Source organism: Dromiciops gliroides, chromosome 1, assembly GCF_019393635.1.
Source record: "Dromiciops gliroides isolate mDroGli1 chromosome 1, mDroGli1.pri, whole genome shotgun sequence".
In the NCBI taxonomy this organism is placed as follows: domain Eukaryota; kingdom Metazoa; phylum Chordata; class Mammalia; order Microbiotheria; family Microbiotheriidae; genus Dromiciops; species Dromiciops gliroides.
The window spans coordinates 28,436,036-28,461,639 of NC_057861.1; the positions used below are offsets into that span (position 1 = coordinate 28,436,036).

Consider the following 25,604-nt stretch of genomic DNA (forward strand, 5'->3'; position numbering starts at 1 on the left):
GACAGGTATATATAAACTAAGTAATTAAGGGGATCAGGAAAGGCTTTATATAGAGAAAGGAGAGCTTAAGCAAATGCTTCAAGGAAATTAGAGGTAGAGGTGAATAGCAAGAAGTTCTAGGAGTGGGAGATTAGCTTGTGCAAAGGTATGTAGATCAAAGAAGATATCATGTATGAGTAGACAGCAAGAAATCTATAAGACTTATCACGTGAATGGTAATTCTTTGTAATAAAGCTTGAGAGTTAGGTTTGGTACCAAATAGTGATGGGTTTTAAATTGCAAATGTCTAGAAATTAGAGGTAACCTTTAGAATTGATAGAGTAGAGAATTTAGCTGATCAGACCTATGCTTTAGAAAATCACTTTGGCAGCTGTGAGAGTGCATTGGAGAGGAGCAACACTATGGAGGGAGATCCCTTGGGAGGCCATTGTCATAGTGAAGATGAGTGGGTAAGAGCCTGGTAGAAAGTGATGGTACATGAGCAAAGAGGAGGGAAGTGGAGGTAAGATTACTTAGGCTTGACAAATGATTGGGTGTGTGGAAGGTAGGAATTGAGTAAGTGAGGGAAGGATGATTCCAAGGGCCTGAACTTGGGTAACTGAATGATACTGAACAGAAATAGGGAACCTTTGAAAAGGAAAGGGTGGCTTCTGGTGTCAAGATGGTGGAGTGAGGAAGGAACCCTCTGAAGCCCTTGCAAATTTCCCCTCCAAACAACTAGATAATTACCTCCAGAGTATTCCAAGAGCAGGGAATTAGCTTACCAGCCTGGAAGGAAATGTCTGTCTTTATCTGGGTGAGAGAAAATGAAGTCTAAGGCTGCAGCAGTGGTGGTGGTGAAGGCAGCGGCAGGACAGTGGGCATGGTGGCATGGTGGTAGGCTGTGGGTCAGTGGCAGCAAGGCACCTGCAGCAGCAGGTCTCTGAGCCTGGGGCAGTCGGTCATTGAGGCTGTGCCCGACTGTAAACCAGCAGCCCCCTAGGCAAGTGAGCAGTCTGGGCCAGCATAGCAGGGGCCCTACCACACCCCAGTGACTGCACCTCAGCATGACCACCGGGGAGGCCTTGATTCCACTGTTGACCAATAGTGAAGCCCCACCCAGAACCCTAGCACAAAAATTTCGAACAGTGCAGGACAAGAGGCCAACTCTCACATAAAAACACCAAGTCACAAAAAAGGCATAATAATGAACAAAAAACCATGATATTTACTCTATTTCCTATCTTCTTTCATCCTGTCCTTCCTCAAAAGTGTTTTGCTTCTGACTGCCCCCTCCCCCACTCTGCTCTCTTTTCTTTCACCCTTTCCTCCTTACCATCTTCCCTTCTTACTTTACTGCAGGGTTAGATAGATTACTCCATCCAATTGTATATGTTATTCCCTCCTTGAGCCAACTTTGATGGCATTAAGGTCTTTGAGTCAATTCTGATGAGTGTAAGGCTCATTCACTGGCCCACTCCTCCCCCATCTCTCCCCCAACTCTATAAGTCCTTTCCTGCTTCTTTCATGTGAGATTTCACCCCATTCTACCTCTCCAGTAGTACCTCCCCCAGTGCAAATCTTCTTCCCCTCAATTTTACCCTAAAGATGTCATCATGGGGTAGCTAAGTGACATAGTGGACAAAGCACCCACCCTGCACCCAGGAGGGACCCATGCCCAAATGCAGCCTCAGACACAAAAACACTCACCAACTCACGCCCCCCCGCATGTCACCCAACCCCAGCCACCCCACAAAAAAAGCAATAAACAAAAGATAAATGCTTTATAGATATCATCCCTTCATAATCAGTTTCCACCTGTGCCCTCTAAATTTATTCCTATCATCTGCCCTAGTACTGAAAAAGTTCTTATGAGTTAGAAGTATTCTCTTCCCATGTAGGAATGTAAAGAGTTTAATCTTTTAATATCCCTCATGATTTCTTTTTCCTGTTTACCTTTTTATGCTTCTCTAGGGTCTTGTATTTGAATGTCAAATTTTCCATTCAGTTCAGGTCTTTTCATCACAAACACCTGAAAGTCCTTTTTTTCATTGAAGTCCCATTTTTCCCCTGAAAGAGTATAATCAATTTTGCTGGGTAGGTGGTTCTTGGTTGTAATCTGAATTCCTTTGCCCGCTGGAATATCATATTCCATGCCCTCTGATCCTTTCACATAGAAGCTGCTAGATCTTATGTTATCCTGACTGTGGCTCCATAGTACTTAAATTGTTACTTTCTGGTTTTCAGTATTTTCTTCTTGACCTGGGAGCTCTGGGATTTGGCTATAATATTCCTGGAAGTATTCCTTTTGGGATCTCTTTCAGGAGGTGATCAGTGGATTCTTTCAATTTCTATTTTACCTTTTGTTTCTAGAATATTAGGGCAGTTTTCCCTGACAATCTCTTGTAAGATGATGTCTAAGCTCTTTTTTTGATCATGGTTTTCAGGTAGTACAATAATTTTCAGATTATCTCTCCTGGATCTCTCTTCCAGGTCAGCTTTTTTTCCAAGACGACATTGCCCTCTATTTTTTTTTATTCATTTGAATTTGCTTTATTATGTCTTAGTTTCTCATAAAGTCACTGGCAATTATTTTATTCAGAGAGCTTTTCCATTTTGCTTTTCAAGCTGTTGACTTTTTTTTTCATGACTTTCCTGCATTACTCTCATTTTTTCCTCTGCCTCTCTTACTTATCTTCAAAGTCCTTTTTGCGCGCTTCTTTGGCCTTAGACAAATTCATATTTTTCTTGGAGGCTTGCGTGTAGGAGCCCTGCTGTTGCTATCCTCTTCTGAGGGTACACTTCAGTCTTCCTTGTCACTAAGAAACTTTTTATGGTCCACATCTTTCTCTGCTCTTGCTCATTTTGCCCTCCAATTTCTTGACTTTTAACTCCTTCTTAAAGTGGGGCCCTGCTTCAAGGATGCACTGTCCCAAGCTTCAGGCAATCCAAAGTAGTACGATTTAAGGAGAAACAGGTTCTTCACTTACTTGCCTGGGCTGTGCTACTTGCTATTTAACCAGGCAACAAAATTTTGTTTGCTGTGGTTGATTGCTTTGGTGAGCATTCACCCCTCCCCACCTGGGCTACCACTCAAAATTGCTTCCTGGTTCTCAGCTGGGGTAGAACAATTGAATTCCACCTCAGCTCCAGCAGAGACCACTGTAATCTCCCCCCAGCCAACCACTCGACCCTCTCACCAGACTGTGAGCTTAGTTCTAGAAGATGCCAGTGCTGTAGCTGATTCAGAGGCTCTAGGGGTAAATTTATCTTGTACGGCCTGCCTGGGGCTGGATCTGTGTTGGTGGGACTGGGGGGTTGGGCTCCACTCCCACCCCAGCACAGCAGCCCCTCCTGCAGACCTTCCAAGCCTTTCATTTTGTGTGTTCTGCTGCTCCAGGAATTGTTTTATGGCATTTTTTGGAGTGATTGTGTCAGGAGCTCCAAGAGGCTACTGCCTTTCTTCTGCCATCTTGGTTCCACCTTCTCATATTTATAATTCTTAATAACCATTAGTTATAAGAGCACTTATAAGGAATTTATGTAGATAGAGGGGGTGGATATAAGTTGACATTGATGGGATGGTACCTCCAAAAAAACAAAATAAAGGGATGAGAAAGAAATTGCACTAGAAGAAGGGGGGGAGATCGAATGGGGTAATTATCTCATATAAGAGAAGTACAAAAAATTATAATTGGGAGAATTTGGGGGTGGCAGGCAAAACTTAAAACTTATTCTCATCAAAAATGGCTCAAAGAGGGAATAACATACGTACTCGATTGGATATAGAAATATACCTTATTCTAAGTTTTAAAAAAAGGGATGGGAAAGGGTGGGTATACTGATAAAGGGGAGGATATATTGGGGAATGTGGTGATCAGAAGTAAAATACTTGTGAGGAAGACAAAGGTGGGGGCATGAGAGAAGAGGGGATAGAAAAACCAGAAAATAGCTTGGAGAGAAATACACAGTTATCAAAACTATGAACATAAATGGGATGAATTCATCATTAAAAGGAAAAATGGACTCAGAATTAATTAAAAATATGTTGTTTATAAGAAACACATTGAAGTAGAGAGACATACACAGGGTAAAAGGTAAAGGGCTAGAACAGAATCTATTATTCTTCAGCTGAAACAAAGAAAGCAGGGATAACAATTATGATTTCAGACAAAGCAAAAGCAAAAATAGATCTAATTAAAAGAGATAAAGAAGGAAACCATATCTTTCTGAAAGGTACCATAGATAATGAAGTCATATTAGTACTTAACATATATGTACCAAATGTTACAGCATCTAAATTTCTGAAGAAGTTAAATGAGTTTACAGGAGGAAATAATTAATAAAACTATACTAGTGGGGGACCTTAACTTTCTCCTCTCAGAACTGCATAAATCTAATTAAGAAAGAAGTTAAGCAAGTGAATAAAATTCTGGAAAAGTTAGATATGATAAATCTCTGGAGAAAATGGAATGTGTAACAATTGGAATGACGCCACCATGCTGGGAGACTTACTGTAGGAAAGCTCTGCCCATGAGGAGAAGGCCTCTGAGGGCGGCCATGCGGTCAAGGTCCTTGGCGTCTGGAAGTGACGTTTGCTGGTGGGTACTGTCTATCAAAGCTACCAGTCAATCAACTTGAGGAACCTCCCATTTCTGGGAGGAGGACACGAAGTAGGAAGTCCACGCTGGGAGAGGGCTTTTTCCTCTTTTGGTTCCTGACTTCGCCATGGTGGGTTGGATGACGGGGTCTCTTAGAAATAGTTAGATTTTTACCTTTCTCTCAGATCCTAATGCTCTTTAATAAATACTTAAACACTTAAATACTCTTGCTAAAGCTTATAATTTATTGGTGACCACTCATTAGATTTTAAATAGTATAGCTAGAATTTTAGCCCCTTACAATGGGAATAGAAAGGAATATGCCTTATCAGCAGTACATAAGGCCTACACAAAAATTGACCATCTATTAGGACATAAAAACCTGACAACCAAGTGTAGAAAAAGTAGAAATGATAAATATATTCTTTTCAGATCATAATGCAATAAAATTGCATTCAATAATGGACATTAAAAAAGATTGAATTAATTGGAAATTAAATAATCTGATACTAAAAAACAGGTGAGTCAAAGAACAAATCATGAAAACATTGATTTCATCAAAGAAAATGACAACAGTGAGACAACATATCAAAATTTTGAGGATGCAACCAAAGTGGTACATAGGGGAAAGTTTATATCCCTAACTGCTTACATCAGTAAAAAAGAGAAAAAGCAGATCAATTAATTGTTTTCTCACAGTATAGATATTTTGTTAGCCATAGCTACTTACTATTACTGTTAAGAGCAACCAAATTTTGATAATTTTAGGTTTTTTAAATAGTTGTTTGATTTCTAAATGGAAATTTAAAAAAATTCCTCTTTTATAAAATTGCTTCTAGTGCTCTGTGACCTGAAATAGCAATAAATGTGTTTCGTATTTTAAGAAGCATAGGGAGATAAAAGCAAAGTATCTTGAGTATCATCACAGAAGCTTCCCTATCTTTATTGAAGAAGATAATAATTTATTTTAAGATATAGTAGCATAGGGAGATTCAGATAGTTATTGGTATTTTCTTTTCTTTTTTTTTTTTTGTGAGGCAATTGGGGTCAAGTGACTTGCCCAGCTACTAAGTGTTAAGTGTCTGAGGCCCGATTTGAATTCGGGTCCTCCTGAATCCAGGGCCGGTGCTTTATCCACTGCGCCACCTAGCTGCCCCATTGGTATTTTCTAACCAAGTGTTCATTTATTTGAAAAGAAATCTTTTTTTTTTTTTTTTTTTTTTTTGGGCAGGGCAATGAGGGTTAAGTGACTTGCCCAGGGTCACACAGCTAGTTAAGTGTCAAGTGTCTGAGGCTGGATTTGAACTCAGGTCCTCCTGAATCCAAGGCCAGTGCTTTATCCACTGTGCCACCTAGCTGCCCCTGAAAAGAATCATTTTTTGCCATAAAGATTCTTTTTATTAGAATTAGAAATAAGAAAATCCTTATCTCTCTCTTCTTTCAAAAGGACATTTTCATGTGTTCATGGATGATCTTAGAAAGGATTACTTATATTACCAGTATGTCTTTTGGGAATTTTAAGTTACAACTTTCCCATTTCCCTTCTTTGCCTCTTAGAGACAAGGGTTAGAAAGCTACCACAAGAACCATCTATTCCAACTTATTTCTGAAAAGGATTCCCATCTACAGTATATCCATCCAGTGATGTTCTAGCTTGAAGACTTCCATTGAAGGTTCACCATCCTTTTCCTAGTGGCTTTACCCCATCCAATCTATAAACAAAATCATGGAATGTTTATTTAAAAGCTTCAGTGTAATAGATAATGAAGATAGAAAAATAACTCAGAGCTCCTGGGAGCTTATATTCTACTTGGGCAAATGGAGTATGGGAAGGAAGTATGACAGTGCACATATAATTTTACAGCCTAGGGAGTGATAGGAAGGTCGAGAGATCTAGAGCCCTGTTGGACTATTTGTGGAAGGAGTGGACATTTCAAGTTGGTCTTTAGATGTTGGTAATCTCAGAAATATAGGCTTTTTGGGTTTTTTTTGCAGGGCAATGGGGGTTAAGTGACTTGCCCAGGGTCACACAGCTAGTAAGTGTCAAGTGTCTGAGGCCGGATTTGAACTCAGGTACTCCTGAATCCAGAGCCAGTGCTTTATCCACTGCGCCACCTAGCCGCCCCAATCTCAGAAATATAAATGGAGTATATAGATATATAGATATAACCTATATCAGATTACCTGCTGTCTAGGGGAGGGAAGAGGGAGGGGAGGGAGAAAAATCTGAAATTGTAAAGCTTGTATAAACAAAAGTTGAGAACTATCTTTACATGTAACGGAAAAAATAAAATACCTTATATATTAAAAAAAGAAAAAGAAATATAAATGGAAGAGCAGAGATACCTGAGCAGAACTTTGGAGAAAGATTCTGAAATGCAGAAATGAAATGCCATACATTCCAGGCATATGTTCTGTGAAAGCAGAAGTGGCAGAGAGTTGGTCAGGCTTAGGAAAGTAGTTCTGTTTGCTAGAAAATAGTGTGGAAGGAAAATCATGTGAAATAAGGCTAGAAGTTTGGATTGGAACCAAACATGAGAAGACTTTAGTCAAGGAAATGTGAAGCTGAAGGCAGTCAAATGAATGAATTACTTTAGTTGGTTCAGTGAGTGACTTTCTTTACACTTCTTGAGAGGATACTACCCTGAAGCTAATTTTCTAGGGATGTGGATAACTACCTGAAGTCATTCCTCTCTGATTAGCAGATTCTGCCCTCATCCTGCCCTCCTATCCCAGTGATTCTGAACCCTTTGCTTTCATTTTCACATCCATTATTAATTGCCCATGGCCTTAATCACATTCCCCTCCACCCAGCCCTTTCTGTGTCCCACTTGAAAAGCTACTCGGCCCTGGAATGCCTGCTCTGTGGAAAATTAACTTGCTTTCATCCTAAATCTTTTCCTTTTTCCCTCCTTCCATCTTCTGGTTCCCAGTGAGACTTGACCTCCCTCCTGATGACAGCTTCTTATTGTAGCACTGATTGCACTTTGACTCACTTCACCTCTGACTTACAGGTGGAGTTGGACTTCTCCTTGTTCCTCCTTGCCACTACACGTTCTTCCTCTGCTACCATTACTCAGTAACTTCCCCTCCTTTGTTTTTTCTTGTTTGTTTAACATTTATTTAAAAAATTTTGAATTCCTAATTCTTCACCCCCCTCTAACCCCCTTCTCCAACCATTGAGAAGGCAAAAATATGATACCTATTATACATGCAAAGTCATGTAAAACATTTCCATATTAGCCATGTTGCACCTTTCCCCCTCAAAAATCAAGAAAAATAAAGTAGAAAAAAATAAGCCTCAATCTGCTTTCAGAGTTCATCAGTTCCATCTGGTGGTGGGAAGGCATTTTTCATGACAAGTCCTTTGGAATTATTGTGGATCACTGTATCGATTAGAGTAGCTAAATCTTTCATAGTTGATCATTGTTACAATATTGCTATTACTGTGTATGTGTACAATGATCTCCTGGTTCTGCTCACTTAACTTGGCATCAGTTCATAAGAGTCTTTCCACCTTTTTCTGAAATCATCCCCCCCCTTATCATTTCTTATAGCACAGTAGTATTCTATCACAATCATAGACCACAATTTATTATAGCCATTCCCCAACTGTTGGGCACCCCTTCAGTTTCCACTTCTTTGCAACACAAAAATGTAAATATTTTTGTACATATAGGTCCTTTTCCTTTTTCTTTGATCTCTTTGGAATACAGATCTAGTAATGGTATTGCTCGGTCAAAGGATATGCACAGTTTTATAGCCCTTTGAGTGTAGTTCCAAATTGTTCTCCAGAATGGTTGGAGATGAATTCACAATTTCATGTTGTCTTACACATGGTGTGTGTGTGTGTGTGTGTGTGTGTCTCTCCTGTATGGTGTATATGACCCTCTGATTTATGGAGGGGGAAAGAGGGATGGAGCAGCACCAATGTCAAATCTGGGTAAAGCTTAATCTCTTATGTCAAAAATATTATAAATGGAATAATAATAAAAGGGGAATGCATTTAAGTGCCTGCTATGTGCCAAGCAATATGCTAAGTGCTTTAGAAATAATTCCACTTGGGGAGTTTAGTGCATTTATTCTGTTGTAGGGTTTGTTAATGATAGTTTTTTTATTATTTTGTTCTAATATTTATTTTGCTTTACCTAAAAATGAGCCAAGATGGTTCCAAAAATGTCATCATTTTAAAAAATGCTACTGTGATAATAATTTAAATTAACCAGTATAACAGAATACCAACTGTAAATATTTATCACACAATGGAAGTCAACCTTCTTTGGAGACCAAGAATGTAGTGGTCCTCTTTACTCTCATTTATATAATTTCATAACCATATTCTAGTCTACTCTTCCATGCAACCCACTTTACTAAGTGACTATTTAGAAAACAATTCTTTGCTTTCTAGGGAAAATGCCCTGTGGGCAATGTTTCTCCCACCAACATGTTATTTCTAGCTTTTGGTCAGTTAGGAAACCATGAATTGAAGAGGGGAAAAAAACCAAAACATATCAATCTGCACGGGAAAAAACACAACCCTAGTCTGAATTTGGTTAAAAGTGCAAGCCTAATCTTTTGTGTATCTTCTCCAACAATTCCCCTCCCCCCTTTTTTTACTTTCAAAAATTTTGGTGACTGTAGAAACCGCCACAGATGGGATGATGGACTTGGCCTTAAATCTGAGGTTTTCTATCATTGTGCCCTACTCTTATCTTTAGGAAATAATACTGATAGCCTTTATCTTGGGGGTAAATATACCCTAATTTTTGGGGCAGCAGGGCAACAAGGGTTAAATGACTTGCCCAGGGTCACACAGCTAGTTAGTGTCAGGTGTCTGAGGCTAGATTGGAACTCAGGGCCTCCTGAATCCAGGGCCAGTGTTTTATCCACTGCACCACCTAGCTGCCCCCTCTGATCCCTAGTGTTTTAACAGAATCTGTCAGGTCAGAATCTGTTTCAGGTGGCTTACAAATTCCTGAGAGTACTGAAGAAGTGGCTCTTGTTTGTTTTCCTTTCATGGAAAATGATAGACATATGTAGTGTTTGGCCTCATCTACCCTCCTGCTTATCTGAAAAGTGCCACCTTTGGATGGTAATTTTACTGTAAAGCATAGGTAGGAGTATCCCAGGGCCATATTTGGGGTCCTCTTCTTTCATGCCCTCTTTCCCTTGGTGATCTCATTAGCTCCTTGAGTTGCCCTTTTCTTTTCTCACTCCTTACCTCTGGTTCCTCTGAGACCTGACTCTCTCCTGCTGCCATAGCATCCTTGGCCACCCTTCTAAGTTGGTTGCACATTACTCAGACTTTCTTCCCCCTACTCACTGGTCATAGTTGGGCAATCCAAATTCCCATTGCTGTTTCCAAATCCTCTATCACCATCACTCAGGAGCCTTTCCTCCTTGGAGGCTCATTCCATCCATATTACGCCGTCAAGATTTTGGGGGGGGGTGTGTATATATACACATACACACATACACACATACACACATACACACATACACACATACACACACACACACACACACGCACATATATAACGTATATTGGATTGCCTGCTGTCTAGGGGAGGGAGGGAAGGAGGGAGAAAAATTTGAAATTGGAAATCTTATATAAACAAATGCTGAAAACTAAAATAAATAAAAAAGAAAAAAAAAGATTTTGGGGGTCATCCTCTTTGGACTTCATGGACCCTCCTTCCTTCCTCATTGAGTCCTGTGCTTGCTTCCTGTCTTCAGCTCAGTAATGTCTGAAGTGACATTAATATCAGGAGCACTGTGGTGCTCTGTCAATGTAAGAATTTGTATGTCAGCCGCTTGAGTGACGTTTTGCCTACCCCCATGTGTATCTATCAACTTCGTTCTAGAAGAACTGCTGTGTGCAAAGCGTCACAGTAGCCTTGCTGTGTTGGATACCAGGCTCTTGCCACCCAGGTCTGCACATTTCCCCCAGCTATCCTTCTTCTCCACCTTCTGGCCTCTCGGCTTCCATCCAGATTCAGCCCTCAACCCACCTTCTGTCTCGGGTCTTTCCCAGTCCCCATTTCCCTGCCTCTTTTTTACTTCCTTCCCACCCCCAAATCACCTCCCATTTCACTTTTCTCTTACATATATGTAATTGAGTGTGTGAATACGAGCTCTTCGAGAGTGAGAACTGTGTTTTTGCCCTTTTTTGTCTCCCTGTTGCCTAGCAGAGGGCCTGGCACATACTAAGTGTTGGGTAATTGTTTTTTTGAGTTGACTGTTGAGTTTGTACAGATAACTCACGGATCTGTGCCTGCTACCCCAGCGCCGTTTATGCTCCACCTTTGTTTCCTCCCTTGAGCCGTGACCAGGTGCCTATGGGACATCCAGCTAGAGAGACGTCACACTCACCATGGGCACAGCTTTTCTTAGATCTAGAGCTAAAGAGATCCTTTAGTGCCGCCTTCTCTTTTTGCTGATGAGGAAACTTAAACCCATAGAGCTTAAGGGACTTGCCTACGGTCCCATAGGCAGCTGCTCTGCTGGGAGCTCAGGCCTTGTAGCTTCATGTTCTTTGTTCTTACCACTGCGTTTTGTGGAGGGCACCTTCTAGGCCCCTAACCTTGTGATGTCATCTGCACATTCACTCTTCCCTCCTCTTCATAGCCAAGTCTGGTCCATTTCACCTCTAAAATATCCCTTGAATATGTTGCTTCTTCCTCCACGTCACCACTTCCCTTGTTTTGGAACTGATCCCATCTCAGGTGGACTGTTCCAGGTCTCTCACCTCTTTGTTCTCCACACAATTGCAGATCTGACTAGCAGGTGCTCCGTTCAGGAAACTCCCCGCTACTCCTTCCTGCCTCTAGAACCAGATGCTTTCTCCTAATTGTTTTAGACTTTCTACAGTCGTCCTGAACTGATTGTCTCTTTCTCCTGTAGCTGTATGTTTGCACCTATTTTCCTCACTTCTGGAAGGATTTCCCCACTCACCTCTTTTGTGAACTTATAGATCCTATCATGGCTCAGCTCATGTGCTCTTCCTACCTGAAGCTTCTCCCACTTAAGGATCTCATGCCCATTTAAAGGTACCCTTTTCTTTGGAAATTGCTTAGTATTTCCTTTCTTGGGTAGATACTTCCTGTTCTTTTCCTCACCGGTAGAATAGAAAGGAGGTTCCTTTGAGGGCAGGGACTGTTGTCTGTGTCTTTCTGTTCCCAGGATCCTTCACAGTCCCTGGAACCTGATAGACACAGTAAATACTTGCTCAAGGAAAGGATAAGTTGGCCTACTATGCTAGACTATATTATGCTTTTGCTGAAGAAAATGATCTAACATGGCAGTTTAAAGAATAGCTAGCTGAATTCTTTTTTTTTTTTTTTTTTTTTTTTTGCGCAGGGCAATGGGGGTTAAGTGACTTGCCCAGGGTCACACAGCTAGTAAGTGTTAAGTGTCTGAGGTCGGATTTGAACTCAGGTACTCCTGAATCAGGGCCGGTGCTTTAACCACTGCGCCATCTAGCTGCCCCCTAGCTGAATTATTCTTGAAGTGAAAGCTGTGACTTTGGTTTTTGAGTTTTAGATCTTGGACATACCTATCTAGACTTATTTTTCAAATACTTTTTATTCTACTTTTAAATGCTTTTCATGCTTTACTTTAAAAAAAAAATTTTTTTTTTCAGTTTCCCAAGTTTTCTTTCTTTTTTTTTTTTTTAGTGAGGCAGTTGGGTTAAGTGACTTTCCCAGGGTCACACAGCTAGTAAGTGTTAAGTGTCTGAGGCTGGATTTAAACTCAGGTCCTCCTGACTCCAGGGCCGGTGCTCTATCCACTGCACCACCTAGCTGCCTCAGTTTCCCAAATTTTATTGCAATACTGTGAATGAACATGGAAAGAACCAGAAAAGTGGAAAAGTATCTCTTGAATAGGGGGAAAAAAAGATAGTTATATTTATAGTATGGATAAATTGATCATTATAATAATCTCCACCTTAGGGAGGTGCAGGGGAGGCCTTATCCTAATTTGGAGTTCCTGGGGTCCTAAGACAACTGAGGAGGGTATCTTTTTCCACAGAGGTGTGTTTTGGGGGTTTACACGTCATAAGGTGAATATGGGGGGGTGGCTACATGGCGCAGTGGATAAAGCACTGGCCCTGGATTCAGGAGTACCTGAGTTCAAATCTAGCCTCAAACACTTAACACTTACTAGCTGTGTGACTCCGGGCAAGTCACTTAACCCCCATTGCCTTAACCAAAAAAAAAAAAAAAAGGAAAAAAAAAATCAATGTGAAAAGTAATGATGAGCAGGAGGAGTTCAGAGAAACCTGGAAGGACTTACATGAACTGATGCTAACTGAGAGGAGCAGAACCAGGAGAACATTGTACACAGTAACAGCAACATTGTGTGATAAACAATGGTGATAGACTTGGCTCTTTTTAGCAATGCAATGGTCCAAAGCAATTTCAAAGAACTTCATGATAGAAAATGTTCTCAACATCCAGAAAAAAGAACTGTGGTTTATGAATGCAGATTGAACCATACTGTTGCTACTTTTGTGCTGGGGTTTTGGTTTTTTTCCCCTTTTTCCTTCTTTGTTGAGGTTTTTCCCTTGGGCCCTGCCTCTTCTTTCACAATATGACTAATGCAGAAATATGTTTAATGTTGATTGCACATATATAACCAATATTAGATTGCTTTTTGTCTTGAGGAGGGAGAAAAATTTGCAACTAAAAATTGTATAAAAACAAATGTTAAACTATCCTTACATGTAACTGGAAAATAATTAAATACTGAACCTTTTTTAAAAAAACAAACACTTGCTGGAGAGAAGAATAGTAACAAAAGTGGAACATGAATTTAAGTTTAAACCCTTTGGCTAGAGAGGCAGTAGGTGTTTCTTTAGAACATGTTACGGTCCATGATGGATTCCAAGTTGGCATGTAAAATGCCCATGCCCAGTGGACAGCTTTTTGAAACAGCATAACATTTGTGCTTGTGAGAAGGGAAAGGAAGGAAGGAACATGCAATTATTGAGCACTTACTCTGTGCCAGGCACTGTGATGTGCTTCAAAAATATTTTCACATTTGATCATCATAACAATCTTGAAAGGTAGGTACTATTATTTCCCAATTTTACAGTTGAGGAAACTGGCAAACACAGATTAAATGACTTGCCCAGGACCACACAGAGAGTAAGGATCTGAGGCTGGATTTGAACTCACATCTTCCTGACTCCATGCACAATATGTCTATCTACTGTATCACTTATCAGTGATTATAATATCTTGATCATGCTGATGCATTAAGATTACCAGGTATCTAGAAGGAAGTAGCTACTTTGGTACAGAGTATGCAAATGAGATTATGTAATACCTCTTAACACTGGGAATCATATTTGTGTGGGAGCGTTGAACCTTATTAGTGGTTTGGAAACAATTGGATGGCAAGTTGAGAAATTCTTAGAACAGATTATGCTTAGTTAGAAGGGGTAAGGGTTGAATGTAATGGCTGCACAAAGATGAAAATTATTTTGTGCGATCGTGATTGTTTCAAATTGCTTCAGAAACAAACTTAGAATGCATCAAACATGATTGTTATCACAAAAGAATATATTAAGATGGGAACCCTTTCAGCCATTGTGGGAAATCCCTGGGGGCTTTTCAAGCACTAAATGAGAGCCACTTCTATATCTCATTTGACTCATTGAGTTTATAGTCTATTAAAACCCCAGAAGATTTTCAGGTGAATTGTTGTGTATCACCTAAATTTTGAACAGTAACTTTTTTTTTCCATCGGAGCATTTTATTTGTATGTATGTTTTACACCCTTAGAAAAAGAATCCCAGGATTTTTCCTCCTTTGTGTTTTTGTCTTGCTTTCTCATGGTCCATGTTGCCAGCTGAGGTTGTAAGCACAATGAATCCAAACTGACAGGATGGTAGCAGATTATTCTGCCACTTTTCCAGATCTTTCAGTTGAATATCAAATCTGGGGCTGATTACACCACACTTGTTTAATCTGCCTGTGAGGTTCACAACAATTTTTCCTGCTCTGTGATCATCGATGATCTCAAATTCGCCAATGTAACTGTACTTCTTCATCACAGTTAAGAACCTGACGATTACTTTAGAGCTCGGCCTAATGAGAACCTGGCATTTTCCTCGTTTTTCTGCATTGTCGATGCTTTTGAGAGCATCTGCCAGGACATTCATGCACACCATGGTGGCGGCACTGCAAGATGGCGGAAAGAGCAAAAAGTAAATTTTTGAGGAACTAAATGTAAAATTTATGTTTATCCCTATTAAAATTAATTTCTTAATGTAAATAACTTTTAGAGTTTTTTCAAGTTTTTTTTTTTTAATTTCTGATTTGGCAGTCCACTGTATTGTATCTTTTGTCTTCGTTTATTTTGCCATTTGATGAGCAACTTTAATAACTTCATTAGGGGAAGTTAGGTGACGCAGTGGATAATACACCAGCCTTGGATTTAGGGGGACCTGAGTTCAAATCCAGCCTCAGACACTTGACACTTAACTAGATGTGTGACCCTGGGCAAGTCATTTAACCCTCATTGCCATGGGGGAAAAATAAAAATAATAACTTTATGAAGTCATCGAAGCTGCCTCCAAAAATTGTTTTTTGTTTCAAGGGGAGCCTGTAAACCCATCTAGGGATGACTTTTTGTCTTCTACTTCGCCCTCCATTAGAATGTCCACTAATGAAGTAGTTTGGTCTTTGTAGTAGTATTTATCTTTTGGTTATTGGGCAAGGATTGTCCATTTGGAATACCTTTTTTGTTTGTTTGTTTGTTTGTTTTGGTGGGGCAATGGGGTTAAGTGACTTGCCCAGGGTCACACAGCTGGTAAATGTCAAGTGTCTGAGGCCGGATTTGAACTCAGGAACTCCTGAATCCAGGGCTGGTGCTTTATCCACTGCGCCACCAAGCTGCTCCCTGGAATACCTTTTTTAAAATTAATGTTTCCGAATGGTCTCTGTACATTTCACGATCCTTGCAAAAGCCACATGAGCCTGAGGACCCTTATCGACCTTAACTTCCTTCTCTGGGTTTAAGTGGTCAAATAATTCTTGAGGTTATTATGGACTGCCCTCTCCTATCTCATTCATTCTCTCTCTACGATTTTATTTGAAGAATTCCATCATGATAAAATCTGCTGAAACTTGCACTTAGCTGATCTAGCTTTGGGGACCCAAGGTTCCTTCCATGCTATCATCAGGTGTTGGCATATGACTTTGTGGGGGATATAACTATATTCATGATAGCTTACTGAATTTATTCTATTTTTAATAGTTTTCTGTTGATACTTTTTACGATTCCCCTTGGGGAAAAAAAAAGATTCCCCTTAGATACCTTTGCCTAAAGAATTTAGTGTTTTATCCCCTTTGCCTGGAGAATTGCCTATAGGTTGAATTATCTCTACTAAAGTAAAGGACCCCTATCAGTCCATTGAAGCTTGTTTCAAAGTGATCATTCTTATGTTTTCACTGTCTGTGATGGGTCACTCAAAACTAAAGAATGAACAATTTTTTTTTTTAAAGAAAGATTATGTAACCTTGGTTACAACTGAATTGTAAATCTTTGAAATACATAAATGCATTCTAAGTGTAGTTAAGAACCTGGTCTTTGTTCTTTAAATGACAAGTAGTCCCAAACTACCATGTATAAGATCCAGAGTTCTAAAGGTTCATTAGGAGTTCTGTTTTCCTAATGAAATAATGTCATAAATGACTGGCTAGCCCACCACATCTTGTTAAGCATGTAATTAGTTGAAATACTATATATTTGCACTGAAATGGTATAGAAAACAATATTTTTATGATGCTAGTGATTAAGCAAAACGAATGAAATTGAATTAGTTTTAAATTTATCTTTAAGCCTGTTGCTTGAGAAAAATCAGCTTTGGCTTACAGATGCCGTGGGGATGATGGTGTAGGGCACAAAACAAGGGAGAGGAAGAAATTACCTTGAAGTCACAGGAAGTGGGGAGGATGGGAAGGTGAGGGGAGTCCCTGTGCAGCCTCATATATCTATATGCGATGTTTGTGAATTGAGTGTTTGACAGCAGAGATTTTTTGGGGGGTGTGTGGGGGCATGTGTAGACAGGCTTTCTGAGGACTGAAGAATTAAATCTCTCTTACCTCTTTATCTGATTATTTTAATTTTTTTTCTCTTTCTATATCTGTAGTTCCTTCAGAACCAGGTAACTTTTTTTTTTCAGAAGTCCCTTTGTTACTGCATCTTGCTCTCATAATGCTTGTTTCTCACTCACACTGTGCAATGGAATTAAATACTTGGATGTGTATTATGGCACTATAAAAATCTGCATGCAAATTTTCACCATCCATGTGAGACTACTTCACTGCCAACTGCTTTCCTTGCTCTTCAGTTATAACATCTCAGATATAATAACAAAATAATCCCTATTGCACATTGCACAGTATTGGAGTACTTGTCCAAGAGATTTACAGATTATCTGCAGCATAACAGTACAGAATTAGGTATGTAAGATGTGGTTAGCTTCTACTACCAAAAAAGGGACAGGATGAAATGCTATGTTTAATGTTTAAATTCTGTGGGCATAGCACTTATTGCCAGGTGGCGTAATAGCCCTGCAAATAAAGGCTTTCTCCAAAGTTTTTAGTTTCATCTTGCTTCAGTTTCTGCCTTTACCTGTTGTTTTTCCTAAAGCTCATCTTGAAAATGGGACTTTAATTCTGGTCAAAACACATAATGACATGAAAACAAATTCTTTTACCTTGTACTTATATGTATTTATTTGTTTGGGTTTTTTGTTTGTCTTGTCTTGTTTTGTTTTATTTTGGTTTTTTTACAGGGCAATGAGGGTTAAGTGACTTGCCCAGGGTCACACAGCTAGTGTCAAGTGTCTGAGGCTGGATTTGAACTCAGGTCCTCCTGAATCCAGAGCTGGTGCTTAGTCCACAGCGCCACCTAGCTGCCCCTTTGTGTGTATTTATTTGAACATGCAGTGACGTTAATTTATAATTGTTGACACTTGAATAATTATTTTAACAGGATAGTATCATAAGCCCCCAGATTAATGATAAAAAGGAAGGACTAAGCAAAATAAAATAAGTTGGTAGTATATGTCCCTTATTAGAAATCAAATCATGGTCTGCTGAATCACTACAGTGTTGAAAAATTTGTTTTTTCCAATCAGAATTATGCCCGTGTAAGCAATGTAAAACTATTTTTTTACATATCAAACTTAGGGTTTGAGGACTGCTTGTTGTGGTCTTGACCCTTTTCCAAACACATAGGAATTATTTTATAGAATTCAGGGTACCCTCATTTTTACATATGTACACCCTCAAAAAGAGAAAAAAGGAATGCTCAATTTAAAAAAAAAAAAGAGTTTTTTTCTGTTGCCATTTGCAGTTCTTTTCACACGACTTTAATTTCCTGGATGCAAAAGCAGCAAAACATCTTTCATATTGGATACTTAATCTACAATGCCTTAGTTTTCTTTCATTTGTAAATTTAAAAAAAAACCTCGTAATACTACATTAATGTGAATTTGAAGATACAAATTGATCACCTAATTACTAAATCTAGCATGGCTAGAGTCCCTTTTCTTTTTTATTTGAGAATTTGATTAGTAATTTAAATTTTTTTGAAGAGAAGATTGTGCAAAACTTAATTCTAAAGCACAGAAGATGATGTCACTATTTAAAGAATACCTCAAAAAGAAATGTTAATGTTGTGTACACCAAACCATCTTATTTAACAAAAACAAGCAACTTGCAATAAATACTTACTATGTTGAAAGACAGTACTTCACTGGACATTAGAAGTTTTCAATCTATATACTTTTTGTGAGGTCTTAGTGATTTTGAGCTGAAAGGGACAGTAGAACCTCCTCCTAAGAGACACAGAAGCCTAAAGGACTTACCTGGAGTCACGCACCTCGTCTGAGGCTTGATCGGGCCCAGAGGACCCCAGTTCCAGCTCTGGCCTGCTGTGCCTTGGGACTGGATCACCCCTTTTGATCTTAGGAACCCAGTTCTCAAATGCAGCTAGATAACTAATAGTAGTTCTAAGGAGGCAGTCTGGATTGGCTAAACTACTGGTTTTTTACCTGATTCAGATTCCCTCTTTATTAGAAACTCCTTGAAAGAACAGCTCTTCACCCTGTGGGTGGTATCTACCACCCAATGCAGCTTTGGTTTGAATGAGAGCAGCTGGTGTAGATGCTGTGACCCTTTCGGCCTGGGCTCTCAAGGTACAGCTGCCCAGGGATGGTTCGTTCCCAGGAAATGCAAAGTAGTTGTACTTTTACTTTCATTTCCTTCTCTGGAAGAGGCTGTCTCCGTTTGATTATGGTATCCTTCTCTGTGATGTGTGCTCGAAGATTCCAAGGGTGGAGATAGCAGTGTCTGGTAAATTTGCTACACCCACTCTTGGACTAACTGGGCTAGGGTTGTGAGTAGACATTCTCCACCAGAGGGCATCCCTTGATTGAGTTGCAAACTCAGTATTTCATCATAGGTTCATAAAGATTTGGAGCCGGGAAAAGAACTCAGAGGTCATCTTATTCCTTCACTTATAGATGAAAGATACAAAAAGGATTTGCCTAAGGTCACTTAACTGGTAGATTGAACCAGGACCTCTAACTCTAATTCCTGCATGCTTAATGCCTGCTTGGTTTCTGCCTTCTAGCAAGGAAGATGTTTCTTTAAGGAACTAATCACTCAGACATTGCTGCCCTCTAGTTCCTATTCCTATAAGTGGTTGTTGCTGGGTAACAGGAGAACAAGGTATTGACAGACTTCCAATGATTCACTGAGGATTGAGAATAATTGACTCCCGTTCTTAATAAAGTGACTCCAGGGGCAGCTAGATGGCGCAGTGGTTAAAGCACCGGCCCTGGATTCAGGAGGACCTGAGTCAAATCTGGCCTCAGACACTTGACACTAGCTATGTGACCCTGGGCACAGTCACTTAACCCCCCATTGCCTAAAAAAAATAAATAAAGTGACTCCAGGCTCATACTACTTTTGCAGAATCACTTAATGACTGAATTTAAAAGTCTAAGGGATTTGAGAGGCTAGCTGGTCCATACATGAAAGGAGTCTCCATTGTAACATGCCCAACATGTAACTATTCAGTCTTGCTTTGAGGGTTCCGTACGAGTGAGAGAGCGATCCTTTTTCCTTATTGGAATTTGTAGCAGTGGCCATTGTGTTTTCTACCTCTCTTCACACAGACTAGTTTTAAGGGCACATGGATTTTTGTTCTGCTCTGTTTAAAATATCTGACCCACTGATCAAAGTATTATAGGTAGCTGTCCCTAGCGTATGGGTCTTTTGGATTGGAAATAAGTCTCTGTGTTTTTGTCCCTAGGTAATATAAATGTATACATGCTGGTTTTGTAAAGCAACAGATTCCTTTATTGTTTGATGGTATCGTTTTTGTCACCTCAGAAATCTCAAATAATGTAGCAGCAAGAAATATATCACATGTCCTTAAATTGTATTGATTTGACATGATCTCTAATAGTCATCCAAAGTAATGTGGGGGGAGGGGGGTAGGGCAGTTGGGGTTAAGTGACTTGCCCAGGGTCACACAGCTAGTAAGTGTCAAGTTGTCTGAGGCTGGATTTGAAACTCAGGTCCTCCTGAATACAGGGCCAGTGCTTTATCCACTGAGCCAACTAGCTGCCCCCCAAATTGAATCTTAAAACATCCTTATTGTGAATATTGTGTTGGCAAATCTAAAGTTGGTTTTCAGACTTTATAACACTGCAATTGTTTAGTTTTCTGGTAACTTATGAGTATTCTATGCAATTGTCTGACTTAGTGACCTTTCAATTAAATCTTTTACAGATGCTTTTACGGATTCAGCTATAAGTGCTAAAGTAAATGGAGAACACAAGAGAAGGATCTTGAACCATGGATGGAGGTGAAACTGCCACTACCGAAGAGTTCGAGGCTTTAGAGACTGATGTTGTAAGTAACATTGCAATTCAGTTCTTGAAATGTTTAGTTATCGATGGTAGCACTTGACTAGGTGCTACACTAATAGGTAATTTAAGAAATCAGGTTATTGTACTTGTTATTATTTTGTGAAGTCCCAGTTTGAAGGATAATTAATTAAAGTGGATTTCTCTAAACTTGATTAGTTATGTAAATAAGAATGTTTTGAGGGCAGTGGGTGGGCAGTGGACAAAGCACTGGCCCTGGATAGAAGAGGACCTGAGTTGAAATCCAGCCATTAGACACTTGACACTTATTAGCTGTGTGACCCTGGAAAACCCTCCTTGCCCCACAAAAAAAATAAAATAAGAATGTTTCTTGATGGAAAAAGTTGCTAATACAAGAATTCTCCTCAATTTTTTATAATGATCTCATAGGAGTAAAATTAATTCCTAGTGATATGTTTGTGATTCAAATTACAAAAAGATTTAAATTCAGATTAGTAGCTAAGAAGAAAAATGCTTAGTTAGCCTGGGTTATATCTGGTTTTACCAGCTGAAAAAGGAGGAGTTTTAGAAGTAAATGGTGTTTTCTGTGATTGTCATTTTCATTTACGACAATAGTAGTTTACATTTAAGAAGCAAACCATCTCTGATTTTGAGGGGGAAATGAGCATATTGCTCTTGGTCTGAGAGTTGTTCATTTCACCCATCCTCTGAGTGTGTGGCCTTTGTTATTGTTGTGGCTAAAACACTGATCGAGTCGTGGTTACCTCCTTGAGGGGTTGGGCGACCCTGTCCTTACGTAGCTAGACTGATTGTCAGATGACACTTGTGCTAGGCCTGGATTTGTAGCCTATCCAACTGCAAGACCTGCCAGAGCTTGCAGGGTCACCTCCACGCAATGTCAGGACTACATGGAGTACACTGGAAGGGCCTGATTTCAGTGGTGCTCTCCATGCATCCCTGAGGACATGGTGTTTAGGAGTTGCTGTGACTAAAACAATCCCACATATTGTAGTTAATGTTTGGATCATGGACATGCTTCATTACTAGACCAGAGATCTAATTTTGTTCAGCTTTAGAGGACCTCCATGTCATACTTAATTATTGGACTTAGAGTTCAGCTTTTTGCAACTGTGAGGCCCAAATTTAATATATGGAGCGTTAATTGGGTGACTCACTGAAATATTGGGGTCCCGAAAATAATGAGGGACCTCTAGGTTCAAAGTTCTCTCCCCTCCGAACTGCCTTTTTAGATATTTCTCCCAGGCCAATAATAAAGGAGCCTTACAGCTTCTTTTCCACAAAAGGATCAGATTTTATTACTTGGGAATTAATTAAACAACAAAGGTAAAATTAATAAAAATCAAAGATAAGGAAATAGGGAAAAAGAAATACAGATAAATTCTCCTAGCTCTAACCTAAGTCTATACAGTCCCCAGCTCATTTCCAATTAAGCTAATTCAAAGGAATGTAGGGCTTTTGTGTTCACTCACCACACCTGGAATGTCTTCTAGTTGCTCTCGCTGCTGGAAAGGGCAGAGGAGAGACAAGAAGAAAAGCCAGCGTTCTGGAAGCAACTCAGACTCCCCTCAGCGAGCGTTCAGTCTTCCTCCCCTGAAAGGGGAGGTCCTTCAAAAACTGCCTATGGAGAGTTGTTCTTCTGACCTCAGTAGCATACGGAACTTCAGGGTGGGCCAGGTGTGGCCCCTCCCAAATGAGTCAGCTAAACTCCAATAATTTTTACCATACCTCCAACTTTTTAGCTTTTATATGATCTTAGCCTGTCAATACCACATGCTTAGTAAAGGACACACCAAAGCTATTTCGAGTCATTTGTTACCACTATTTGACAAAAATAATGTCTTAATAAAAATCAGTATTCAGGCGGCTAGGTGGCCACAGTGGATAAAACACTGGCCCTGGATTCAGGAGTACCTGAGTTCAAATCTGGCCTCAGACACTTGACACTTCCTAGCTGTGTGACCCTGGGCAAGTCACTTAACCCCCATTGTCCCGCAAAAAAAAAAAAATCAGTATTCTTCTAGTGAGTGAAGCATCCTTCTTTATCTTGAGTTGAGAATTTGGGGCATGTGACTGGGACATTTGCATGCTGGCTGTGGTCACCTTAGCCCCCTAGAGGTAATGTGTTGCTGCTAGTATTCAAGAGACTAATCTAGGAAACAGCATACTTTAACTTGCACTGATATCGTTCTTACAGGGTACAATGACTGTACTAGATCTTGGTGATAAAAAGATCTCAAAGCAAGAAACAGTTCCTGTCTTCAAGCAGTTGACAGTGTACCTGAGTTTATTGATTAGACAGGTGACATGGTCACAGACCTGTGCTTTAAGAAGATTAATTTGACAACTGAGTGGAGCGTAGACCTAGAGTAGGCAAGACTTGAGACAAGGAGACCCGTTGGCAGGCTGTTGCAGTAACACAGGTGTTATTAGAGTCTGCACCAGGACAGTGGCAATGTTAGTGAAAAGAAAGGAGCATAGGTCAGGTGATGAAGGTAAAAATTGAAAGGCCTTGGAAACAAATTGGATATGGGTGAGATACACTGAAGTGAAGATACCTCCATTACGAGCCTGGGTGATGGGGAGATGGTGATACCCTCCACAATAGTTAGCAAGAGATGAGGGCTGTAGGGGGAAAATGAGTTCAGTTTGGGGCATATTGTCTATGGGACGTCTAATTTAAGATGCCTAATAACCAGTCACAGATGCAAGACTTGTGGTCAGGATTGAGTTTAGGACTGAGAACCAACCATCTGCATAGAGATGATAACTGAATCTGTGCCACTGATGAGATTACCAAGTGAAGTAGCATATAAGGAGAAGAGGACACGGTTAAATCCTTCGGAGAAAGGCACTGTTTGTGGGTGCAACCTAGGAGAAGACCCAGAAAAAGAAACTGTTTAGGCAGGTAGGAAGGGAACCAATAGAGATGAGCTGGTGCTTGGCAGCTGTTGCTGAGGCTTGGTAGGAAAAGAGTGGTGGTAAGCTAAAGGGGTGAATGACCCCAGAGAGGAGGACAGCATACCATTGAACCGCTTCTCTAGCTGGTCAAGATGGGGAAGGAAGGGGCAGCTAGGTGGCGCAGTGGATAAAGGAGGACCTGAGTTCAGACCTGGCCTCAGATACTTGACACTGACTAGCTGTGTGACCCTGGGCAAGTCACTTAACCCCATTGCCTCAAAAAAAAAAATCCAAAACAAGATGGGGAAAGAAGGTGGAGAGTGTAGCCAGGGCAGGGCTAGCTGACCTGGGGAAGCACTGCAGGTTTGAGGGACCAGAAGTCACAGTGATGAGGAAGAACAAGGTTTGGTGATACAAGGCAGAGAGGGGTCCAACGATGCTAGATTGTGATCAGATGAATGCAGCAAGGTCACATGGAGTGTGGTGATATGGTGTTTTATGGATATTAATTTGGCAGCTCTGTGAAGAGTTGGTTGGAGAGGGGAAGAGACTAGATGTAAGGAGATCAGTTAACACAGGTGAGAGATGATATTTTCATAAAATAGTTTTAAATTTATTCCCTTTTTGAAAATTGTCTACTATTATTGGTTCTCAGTAACAATCTTTAGATCTTTAATGGTCCATATAGCACCATTTGTCAAATGTTACATGTATGTCTTAATGAATGACCAAAGGACCACAATTAAGTCACTATGTAAGTTATGTTGTGGAAGAGAGATGGGATCTGACCCCAAAGATTTAAGTTTGACAAATTACTAGAAGCAAAAGCAAACTCCATGTTGCATGTTAGGGCATATATTTCCATATAGACAAAGTTCCGTTAGGTTTCCTGGCCACCACTGACTCATTCTCTGAGGGTTGGCACTAAGTGGGAGGGAATTCCACTTCTTGATCTTTCTGCAGATAAGGAACAACTAGTCATCTCTTTTGCTCCCTGGATTATTAAGGAATTGATGTCTTTGAGGACACTTATAAGCAGTATGATGATTATCTTATTAAATGTATTGATTGTTCTGAAATAGAAGTCCCCTACTGGTTGGCAAGCTTCTGTTATTTGCCTGCTATATGCCAGGCCCTCTGCTAAGCTTTGGGGACACAGAGAGAGGTGAATGACAGCCCCTGTCTTTAAGGAGCTGATAATCAAATGGTGGAGACAACAAGGAAACCAATATCCACAAACAAGCTCTCTACAGGATAAACATGGAGTCATTGATAGAGCGAAGGCCCTAGAGTTAAGAGGGGTTGGAGTAGACTTCTTATAGAAAGTAGGGTTTTCGCTGAGACTTGAAGGACGCCAGGGAGGCCAGGAGGCAGAGATGAGGAGGGAGCCTTCCAGGCATGGGAAAGAGCCAGAAAAGAATGCCTGGGGCCAAGAGACGTAGCATCTGGTTTGTGGAATAGGCAGGCGGCCAGTGTGGCTGCATCAGAGAGGGTGTCGTGGGGGAGTGAGGTTTGAGAAGAATGGGCAGGAGGGGGCGAGGGTATGAAGGGATGGGAATGCCGAGTAATTTGTATTTGAGTTTAGAGGTTATAGGGAGCCACTGGAATTGATTGAGTATGAGAGTGACGTGGTTGAACTTGTGCTTTAGAAAAATTACTTTCATAGTTGAATTGGATTCAGAGATTGGAGTGAGGAAAGACTAGAGGTGGGCAGACCCACCATGTGGTGGCACACACCAGTGGTCCAGGTGTGAGGTGAAGAGGGCCTGTAGCTGTGCCAGAAGAGAAAAACTGGTATCTTTGAGAGATGTTAGGAAAGTGATAGGCATTGATAACACATTGGATATGCACGGTGAGAGATAGTGAGGAATCCAGGGTGACTCCTTATATTGTGAGCCTGAGGAACTGGGAGGATGGTGGTGCCCTCTACAGCAATAGGGAAGTTTGAAAAAGGGGAGAGTTTAGGGGGAGAGAAAATTAAGTATAGTTTGCATGTGTTTAAAATGTCAACTGGATATCCAGTTTCAGGTGTCTGAAAGGCAGTTGGAGACATGATATTGGCGGTCAGCAAAGAGGTGAGGACAGCATAGGTACATCTGAGAACCATCAGCACAGAGATTGTCACTGATCCATGGAAGTGAGGATTAGTGTAGAGAGGGAGGGGAACAGGGTCCATGATGGAGGATGTG

At 40.4% G+C, this 25,604-nt stretch overlaps 1 protein-coding gene across 1 annotated transcript in view; it reads left to right on the forward strand.

The window, feature by feature from the left end:
- ATXN2 (ataxin 2) overlaps window positions 1–25,604 on the forward strand; it is a 114,942-nt gene that overhangs the window by 38,768 nt on the left and 50,570 nt on the right. The window contains 2 exon segments of the mRNA XM_043979162.1: window positions 20,373–20,462; window positions 20,464–20,521. Coding sequence (XP_043835097.1) covers window positions 20,373–20,462; window positions 20,464–20,521 — 148 coding nt within the window.